A 10,382-nucleotide genomic window follows, 5' to 3' on the forward strand; every position below is an offset into this window, starting at 1 on the left:
ATTCGAATAGTGTTTGATGCTACCAGTTTGATCGTGTTTTGTTTGTAAGATACCTCTATATTGCTGCTCTGCCCAGTCTCTCTAGAGCGTCGGACCCTAATATTCACAGAACGGTTAAAACCTACTTAATAACTTCTTCTTGACGTTATAGTCAGATCAATGATCCAATTACTTAGTCCACCGGTCCTGGAATGTGGGCTTGAGGAAGCAGATAAAGCAGAGAATCTGCCTCGGGTTGCTGTGAGTTGCTTCCAAAATTGTTTCGCCTGCAAAGCCTGAAGGTTGGATGACCATTAGTAGTATTAATTTGTCAGGGGTCACAAAAGGTTTTTTTAAAAATATATTTTTTTAAAATATTTTTTAATTATTAAAACGCCGTATAACGCTTATATTTTTAATATTACTTTATATATTAGTTTTCGAAAAAGAAATAATCAGCCGTTATTTATAATAGCAGCCCTCTCGTTCGGGACGGCCCCCTTGTCCACAGCAGCCCCCCGCGGCCGGCTGCCTGCTGCGCGCCAGCAGCCTCGTCGCTCAAGAACGTCGACACGCTCCTGGGCATGGTCGAATGGCCCGAATCTTTTATCGTCCAGTTTTTTCGAGGGCCGGTCGCTGGTGAGGTTTGTTCCTTGTAGGTATACTTTGTCCCCCTCGACGTAGTTCAGGTCCGGGGTGCGTTTTCGGTCGTAGTACTTCTTCATCGTTTCCTGGGCTTCCCTTCAGAGCTTCGGCCGCGTCGGCCCGAGCTTCCTTCATTCGGTCGGCAAACACTGTTGCGGCCTCCGTTGGCACCGCCTGCGGGGCCTCAGACCCCTTTCTCGGGTGGAATCCTGGCGTCAGGAAGAAAGGCAAGAACCCCGTAGAGGAGTTAACTTTATCGTTGAACGCAAATTCCGCGAGGGAGAGCCAGTCGGACCAATCGCTCTGCTGGAAGTTGCAGAATGTCCGGAGGTACTGTTCTACCTCCATATTTGCGCGTTCTGTTTGCCCATCCGTCTGCGGGTGGTACGCCGATGAAGATCGGACCTTGATTCGAAATAATTTGCTCCAGTCGCTCATGAAATGCCCGGTGAATTGCTGGCCCTGGTCACTAATCACTTCTTCTGGGAACCCGTAGTCCTTCCAGACGTGATCGCGATATAACCGGGCGACCCCTTCCCCGGAGATGTTTCCCGTGCATGGGAGTACGCGGATCCCTTTGCCTAGCCTGTCGACGATCACGGGAATTGCGTTGTACCCGGAAGACTCGGGTAGTTGGACGATCAGATCAATTGATATGCGCTGCCATACCCGAGTCGGCACGCTATTCGGGACCAGAGCTCCTACGGGCCGTCTCGGGAATATCTTAGTTCGTTGGCACAACGGGCAGGCCCGCACATAGGCCTGGCAATCAGCCTGAATCGACGGCCACCAGTAGTTACGTGTTGTAAGCTCGAGGGTTCGATGCCAACCCGGGTGTCCCACGATAGGTATATTGTGGTGTTGTCGTAGCACCTGATGCCTCAGTCCCATGGCCGGGGGCACGTACACGAGTCCGTTCCGAGTCTTAAAGCTGTTGCGCTGTTCCTAGCCTTCCGGCTCCCCCTCTTCCCAAAGTTTGAGGATCTTCTCTTCTGTGGCTGATTCGGCCCGTCGAATCGAATCCATCAATCTGTTGCCCTCGGTATGCTCCAACGTCAGCATTGTGCGGATCGCGTGTTCTTTGAATAGTCCCGCCGGTAGTAGGACGATGTCCTGGTTGTCCTCTTTCCCGGTGTCATACCCGTTTCTTCGGGATAGTGCGTCGGCCCGACCGTTCGTTTTCCCCGGCTTATGTGGCAAGGAGAAATGATACTTGCTTAGCTCGAGCGACCATCGTGCTTGTCGCCGATTCAGCTTCTTGGCCGTCATGAAGTACTCCAGGTTCTTGTGATCCGTCCAAATTTCAAAAGGCTTTTCTCCTCCGTTTTGGAGATAGTGACGCCACTCGGTGAGGCATTTCTTTGTCGTGGATCTCGTAATTGCGCTCAGTGTCGTTCATGGCCCGAGAAAGGAATGCGATTGGTACCCATTTCCCCTCCTGTTCTTGTGAAAGGACGACCCCCAGTGGCGAAGTTGGAGGAGTCCGCTTCGACCCGCCACACCCGTGATCCGTAGGAAAGTGTAGAACCGGTGCGTCTGTGACCCGGTCTATCAGCGTTTGGAAGGCCTCTTCCTCCTCCGGTCCCCATTTCCATGGGCTGTCCTTTTGGGTCAGTCGGGTAAGTGGTGTGGCATATGCGCTGAAGTGCTTGATGAATCGCCGGTAGAAGTTGAGGAACCCTAGGAAACTTTGAACCTCCCGCAAGTTGCGGGGTCGGGGCCATTCACGCACACCTGCCACTTTTACCGGGTCCATACGGAGTTGTCCGTTTCCGACAATTACTCCGAGGTATTCGACTTCGTCCTGCTCAAAGTCGCACTTGTCCGGTTTCAGGTATAGCTGGTTGTCCTTCAGGATCCGTAGGACCTCCTTCACCGTTGCGCAATGTTCGGAGAGATCACTGGAGTACATGAGGATATCGTCCAGGTACACGATCACGCAACCCTGGGAAATCAGGTTGGAAAACAGTTCATTCATCATCGATTGGAACGTGGCCCGGGAGTTCGTGAGTCCAAAGAACATCACAAGCGGTTCGAACAGACCACGATTGGTGACGAACACGGCCTTTTCTTCATCACCCTCCGAGTCTTTTATTCGTATGTTGTTGTACCCCCAATGCACGTCGAGTTTGGTGAACCACCGGGCATTTCGTAGCTTGTGCATGATATCCGATATGAGTGGTATCGGGTATCGGTTTTTGATGGTGATCTTGTTTAACTTCCGATAGTCCTGTACGGGCTGTAGTTTCCTGTCTTTCTTCTTGACGAAGAAGAACGGGGATGCGTAGGGGGGATTTCGAGGGCCGAATTTGCCTGGTTGCCAAGTGTTCCTTGATAAACGAGTCGAGCTCTTTCTGCTCTTCTCCTGACAGGGGAATACAGCGCCCCTTAACAGGTTCGGCGTCTGGGTGCAGCTCGATGGCATGATCCCATTTCCTCCGTTCCGGGAGCTTGTCGAAGTCCTGTTTTTCGAAGACCTCCTTGAACTCCTTCAAGTAGTGCACTGGTATGCTCTCTTCCATTGTCTGGGGTTTTTCGGGCGGCGTAGGCGGTGGCGGCCAATTTGGTGGCCACACTCTGCATGGCCCGGATATGAGCGGGCACGTTCGGTCCCTCATCGTATATCCGGGTGACGAAGAGGCGATCCCCTTTGCCCAGGGGTTTGTTATCCTCTTCGTCCCACTGTTCCATCAGTCGGGCCCTTTTGCACTCGGGCGGGCATCGGGTGAAGGCAATTGGCCCTTCACGCCAGTCGATCACGGGGTTGTGCTTTTTGAGCCAGTGATGCCCGATGATCACGTCACTGTTCCTGGTGTCCGTGATGGCATGGAGTGATCCTGAATGGTGACCCGCAGGCGGGTGACATGGGTGATCGCCCCTGTCGGCATTGATCGTCCCGTCAGCATTGTATACCGGGACGGGATGTGGCAAGGCTTCGAGTTCCAGTTGGGAGTCCTCCGCGAATCGTTTATGCATGAACTCGGAGGTGGCTCCACTGTCAAGGAGAGCATCGACCGAGCATCCCCGAAGGTCGTTGACCCCTTGGAGGGTGACGGCCACCCAGGTGGCCATGGTGCCTTTGCTTTTACAAAAGGGAGGGGCATATTGTAACTGTTGCAGGGATTGGGCAACATCGGGGGCATACCCGGTCCATATGAATTCCTCCAGTTCGGGCCCGTTCTCTGCCCGTCCAGCTGGGTGGATCCACTGTTGTAGTTTCGAGCGGGCCTTTTCGGGCTGGTCTCGAATCTGAGCAACGAGCCTTTCGGCGCTGGCTGCGGGCCAGTTCTTCCAAGCGGGTCTTGGGGTATCTCGGCCGACCTTGTGCGGGCCTCTCTTGCAGGGGGAAATGGTGGTTTGGGGAATGTTTTGTTCGGAGTTGGTTTCTACGTCTGGTCCCACGTATCTCTGGATTGGCAACACAGAATATCAATTATGCAGGTTCTAACTAGAGACACTTGTGGTATACGTTGGCGAGGGCATAGGCTTCACTCACGACGATCGCCAAAATCAGCTTTATCCGCGTTATCTTTGATAAACTTCGAAAAGATAGCGCGTATCTGGTTGGCCAATGCGGCCCGGTTTGGGCACATTCGGCTGATGTGTCCTTCCTGGCCGCAGTTGTAGCAGCGAGTGCTGCGGGCTGTAACGGCTGCCTGGGCTCGGTCAATCTCCATGGGTGCGGGCCCCGTAGCGGGCCCGGTGGTCGCAGTTGTCCTGTTTCCTCGGAGTGCGGCCACAGTCGGTCCGGTAGCGCCAATCACCGCATTTCGGGCCCACCCATTGAATGGGTTGCGGTTGCTGAACCCGCTCTTTGCGGGGGCAGGTGCTGTCGGGGGCGTTTTGGCCCGCGGGGTGGTTGATCTTGTGACTCTCGTCGAAGATACGGTAGCGGCGAAGCGCGCCGTCTTACTTGATGGCCTCTGCCTTCCAGGCCTCGTAGGTGTCGGGGAGTGTGTCCTTTTGGTAGACCGCGTAAGTAACGGCCCAAAGCATGCCGTTCATGGCTTGGGAAACGTTCTCCTTCCACGTGACCGCGTTTCCTCCTTTGATGTAGGAGAGTGCGTATGAGATTTTCCGTACCTCGTCGTTATAAACGTTCGCGTTGGCTTCGAAGGCTAACTAACAATCTGCCAGGAAGGCCTCTACTTCGCTGGTGTCGCCCGTGAACTCCTTAGGGGGCGAGACGGTTACTTGCGTATTCCCTCCGTGGGGCCGATGGGCCAAGTCTTCTCTGGCTTGGCGGAGCAGATCGTAGCTCTGCATAACCCCTTGATGTACAGCTGTGTATTCCCCGTTTACTCGGGACAGCTCGGCTTCGATAGCCACTTGTCGATTTGCCAGGGCGGTGTTTTCCGCCCTAAGTTGCTCCATCTCCTGGTTTGTTCGGAACAGATGGGCGAACAGGAACTCCTGTTGTTCGTTATGGCCCAAGGCCATGAATCGGGCACACTCATCCCCCTGGCCCCCCGTGGCCCGGCGGCCTGACCCAAACCGTGACAAAACCTAAGTTTAAAAAATCCAGGTCTTTCTTCACGATAAATGACCAGATACTAGTATTGTACTATTTTGTTCAATTCGGCCGGATCACCGCTTTTTTGATAGAGTCCAAAGCCGCCGAAAAGCCTGAAAAATCAAGAAAACATCACTCCCGGTGTTTCCGAACATCAGGTGTGACCGTGACATGCTGAATTGACTGAAATAGTACAGTATCTCCTATATTTGTCTCCACACTCTTCTTGTGTCCTAATAAATCTCAGCTTAAACTCATATACAAATGTGACATATATCTGACAGTGTTACTCCAGGATTTCCTTTGGGATATCTATTTTGGTCTTTAACCATTCATAGGGTCTGGTTTGGAAATTTTTACTCAGTTAGCAAACCTATTTAATAAAAGGCTCTTCAGACACCTGTTTTTAAACTGTTTTTTTAAAGTTTACCTTGGCCAAGATTACCAAAATGAAACAATTTTGCCATTTTGGGACAGGTTTTTAACCAAATTGTGTGCTTAGTAAAACTGAGATTTGTATCAAGTACCATAAACAAGTTCAATCTAAGGCCATTGATGATACTGTTCTTGGTTAATCCACAATATTATGAATAAGTGAGATATCACTGTGAATATCCAGAACATCGCTGTATAGGGCATGCAGACTTTGTGCAGACCTTGAGATTTGATAGCCTTAGAAATTCACACACACGGTGACACATATAGTTTTCCACAAAAAAAAGCAACATTTGAACTTGAAGCTGGGGCATACTTATAGTTGGAGTAAGTATATCCATTACACTTTCTGTATCTCTACAGCCATACTGTATCAGGCTCAAATATTTTACATGTAGAAACCCCCCCCATGGCCTGATCCGAATCTTGAACGTTATCACTGAACTGCTCGATATTATTCTCCAGGAATCACCAACTCCTTCGGCGCCGGTGCGACGCCCAGCCCGCCCCAGCCCCAACGTGCCGCTGCTCGCCTCCCCCGCGGGCCCTCCCTCCTTCCTGCTGGCACCGCGGTCAGCGGGACAATCCTCGGCGTGCTCGGGGCCGCCTGGGCCGCGCTGCTCCTGCCCTGCATGTGCATCTACCGCGCGCTCCTGGGCCGCGCGGCGCACTTGTAGGGTACCGGTCCCAATGGTGTAGGCGGTGATGGCGGGAGTCAAGAGACAGCTGGCGCTGATACGCCATCCAAATCAGGAATATCAGCCATCTAATCTGATTGATGGGGCGGTCCGGTGCCTCCGGGGTTCGGCGTTCGAACGCGTTCGGACCAGGTTCAAGCAAAACCACCACCGGCCGAACACTGAACTGAACTTCAGGTTCAGGTTCAGCCTTGCGCTGAACTTTGAACCTGAACGCGCGTTCAGTTCGGTCCGGTTCAGGTTCGAACCGGAAGGCCGAACCGGACGCCGCCATCGCTATCCAGGATACTAGTAGGTTGTGTCTGACCACTTTCAAACCATCCAAAAGTCCTTCATTTTAGTGTTGGAAGTAACATTTCTGTATTACAAAAATACCAAGAAACAAGAAATATAGAAGTAGCATTTCAGTATGCTTCAAGTCCAATCTCACGCTCAAACGTCTCCCAAAGGCCCTCCGCTTCCAATACTTTATTAACCACATGCGCCGACGGTTCAGGGATCCCGTCACTTGCCGCTGCAACAATGTGGGCCAACTGAGCCAGCGCGCCGGGCTTGGAGCCGGAGGGCGTTTTGAACGGCATCATTGCACCAACGGAGGCCGGGCCGAGCACAAGAAAGTGCATCTCCATGCGGCCCGCCGCGCGGCGAACGCGTCCCGTCTGCCAGTTCTCGATCGGGCCGTCCGGAGTAGTGGATATTGCTTCAGCCTGTGTTGGCCCGACGACGGTGAAAGCAGTGCCGCGAAGGAGGAACTGCGCGTCGTCGCCGCGGTAGTCCTTCTGATGCGCCAGGATCTGCTGTGCCGCTAGCCGGCGCCGGTGAGCATCGTAGGCCGTACGCATTAAGGCGCGCTGGAAGGCGAGGTCGCGCGGGCCGAGGTCTGATCCTGGGCTGCAGGTCAGGCATGGCCGTGACCCGGCAAGGAAAGGAAATCTGGACATACTGTTGCGCTGGTCGCGTGCCTCGGCACATTCTGTGCGGTGACCATCAGCCCAGTCTGTCGCCTGGCAGGCAGTAGAGCAGTAGAGCATTGCGAGACACCCCCCGCAGCGCTTGAATCGCTCCTTAAAAGCTACATGGCAGCACTGTGGCTGAATCAAAATTCTGTGCATGAATGTCGGGGAGAGAGACCTTAGCATTGTCACACCCTCTGAGCTGTAAATTGGGCACTTCCTTCGCTCTGTATTTCTGTAATAGCTCAAATCGCTGGTCCACAAGTGACACAAGATCACGCCACAAGGCAAGATGCTCTGACGTTAGATGATCCTCCACGGAGTGCTGATCAAAATCCATGCCTCCATGGACTGAGCGGTGGAGTGCCGGGAGAACAGATGCGTAAGCAGAGGAAACGGGGAGAATTTCTTGCAAGAAAATTGACATATTCTCGTCGATTTCAGCCCGCGCCGTCTGCGTTGTCCTTCGAATCCGCAAGTCGCCGGAAGACACGACCGGCTGAGACGACCGCAGTGAGCAGCCCTCTGTGGAGCGCCTGCCGCACGACACGCGGGTCACATGTTTCTCGAATGACACTAGTGAGGAGCGCGAACAGGCCGTTGGAGATCGTGATGTCGAGGCGAAATATACCATTGGCGCGTATTGTAACAGCGACGAGTGTGGGGAGGATGTCGGGGGCTGCGAGTAAGGCCGCGCGGAGGTGCGGGTTACAGTACTCAGACTGGTCGGTCGCACCAAAGATGAGTAGAGTCGCGGGGGTGTATAGCGACATCATATCCGGCATGTGTGGAGAAGGCATGGCCTCGCACGTGTTCCTCCACTGCGCCACAGCAGCAGCGACGAAGTTCCTAGGGCCTCCAACGCCGCGGATAAGCTCGGTCAGCCACTCTGGTCCCGCCTGCTGTATGCTGAACAGCGTGGTGGCCGAGAAACTTGGGATGCCGTGCTGATCGGGGGCGTGGGCCAACGCTTTCCAGGCGCGCCCCATGAACTGGAAAAACCCGGGAGTCCGATGCATCATATGTTGAAGGTCTGTCTGCCGCGTTATGTCGAGCAGCTGAAACAGAAGCTCTACCGCGGCGGCGTAGAAGGAGACGGCGGAGGAGTGGATACACAGTGAAGATGGGAGGGGGAGGTGTGGGTGGGCGATGTCGAGGAACTGTAGCCATGGCCAGATATTCCCCCAAAGCTGCAGGACCGCGGCAAGCGGAATAGGATTGTGAATGCTAAGAATGGACTCAAAGGCTCGCAACGAGACAAGTGTACGAGTGTACACTGATTCCAGCTCATCCACAGGCAACGCGTCGAGTGTTTCTAGAGAGGGTATGCGACTTGGCTCTAGTGCGCTGTAGAACACGAATGCAAGCAGAATCTTGACACTGTCTTGCACCTTGTCGTTCGCTATTGCCTCAGCGAGAAAGACCAGTTGCTGTGTAGAGCCCTGAAGGGCATCCAATGCTTTTTCCTGAATCATTTCACTGGTTAGATATTGGCAAAAAAGTAGTTGACGAACACGCAGATTGACGGGTAGCTTGCGCAGGGTCACCGGTGCGAAGTTGGGGTGGATGGACATGGTGGTTTGGAGAAAGTGTGCCAATCGCGGCGTCACAATCAGTGACACAGTGACGCCGCGCCACGGGTGATCATGATCTGACCTGGGGCTCAAATGGGCGTTTAGTTTCCTTTTGTCAGACTAGAAAAGGTTCGAAGAAATATTCGGTACTAGTAGATACCCCATTAACATGCTCCATGAAATTGTGCTTTTGTCTGTGGAGGAATGTCCGAATGACAGCCTGAGTGGCAGCGGTGCATAAGCAGCATAATGTTAACTCAGCTGTACTTTTGAAGTATATGGTCTCCGGAACCCATGGTATCTGTTCTTGCACAATCAAAGGTCCACCGGAGATTATATTCTAATTCGATTCTTTTTGACATTGAATTCACTTCAAGTTTTTGTAGTATGCCTTACAGTACATATGTGGGCACTTCTAGAATACTAGATCCGTTGTAATATCACCCGAAAAAAAGATACATGCAGTCTCAGTACCACGTAGAGCTGCGCAGCAGATAAGGTCTGCCCAGCGGTAAAAAGCCGGGCAGTGGAGCGTGCGAATAGTAGGTCACGTTGGGGGACAGTGGTGCGGTTTGGACAGGGTGAGGAAGAGCATAAGGGGAATATTGCAGGTGGCTATCGTGATGGGAATATGCTCGGATAGGCGTCTGTCGCTCGACCGTTCTGCCACGCTCCCATGGACTTGACACGGGCGTGGCGCCTGCGGCGTAGACACCAGCGAAGGACGTGTATGACGGGTAGGGAGCCTGAGGGGGGATCCGAGGCACGGTTGAGAGAGCAACACCTTGAGGACGCGCTGCCATTGGTGCTCTCAACCGAGTTGTGTAAGTTGGGCCAGGCCTAGGCAGTGGCGAGTGGTACTCTCTGCTATAGAGCGAGGGACTTGGCGACAAGCCGTAGACCCGGATCGAGGATGGCGGGAGGGCAATAACTGGAGTAACGCCAGCACTCCCTAGCGGCCTGTGCTGCTCGTCTGACATGAAGTCCGAGTCATCGGCGCTGTCGTAGTCGGAAGAGCCAAGATACCGTACATCGTCGTCAATATCCATAAGTGGGCCGAGCCACGGAGATCGTGAAGAGCTTGAATGTGATGCTTTTCCTTTCCGCTTGGATTTCGTTTTAGAGCGCGATAACTGCCCGCGAGAGGAATACTTGAATCTTGGTAGACGTTTTTCGAGCCTGTGAATATGCAGCGCATGAGAAGGTCTTTCTAAATTCTATCCGCGAATATAGCTCACCCATGCCAAGAGTCTCTGCGACTCATTTGGCTCTTCTTCTGTACATCGTCCAGCACGATCCGGGACCTTTCGCGGGCCCCGGACCCTGACTGATTTGCGCGTAATGTCGAAACGGCAGGCGGTAAGGTCGACAGGGAGCGAATTGCATTCAAGTTGGCGCGATGGGTGGAAGAGCGAGGATAGAGGTATTGCTTGGTCAACAGCGGGTCTGTGAGTGCGGCAGCAGACGGGAGCGGAAGCATGGGCGAGAAGTGTACGGCGGGCTCTCTTGCGCGCATTGGGGGCGGATAGACAAGGGACTCAAGACGGCGGATATATATCATTTCAGCCGCCTGAAAGCATGGCAT

At 53.4% G+C, this 10,382-nt stretch overlaps 1 protein-coding gene across 1 annotated transcript; it reads right to left on the reverse strand.

The window, feature by feature from the left end:
• Nucleotides 1-9,264: 9,264 nt before the first annotated feature.
• On the reverse strand, nt 9,265-10,382 carry MIND_01417300 (uncharacterized protein; the record flags this gene model as incomplete). The annotated part of the gene is made up of 2 exons (XM_037370565.1): nt 9,265-9,976; nt 10,036-10,382. The coding sequence occupies 2 exons, from the start codon at nt 10,380-10,382 to the stop codon at nt 9,265-9,267; spliced, it is 1,059 nt and encodes a 352-aa protein (XP_037213157.1).

Source organism: Mycena indigotica (assembly GCF_014461135.1).
Source record: "Mycena indigotica strain 171206Taipei chromosome Unknown Mind.scaff0018, whole genome shotgun sequence".
Taxonomy (NCBI): domain Eukaryota; kingdom Fungi; phylum Basidiomycota; class Agaricomycetes; order Agaricales; family Mycenaceae; genus Mycena; species Mycena indigotica.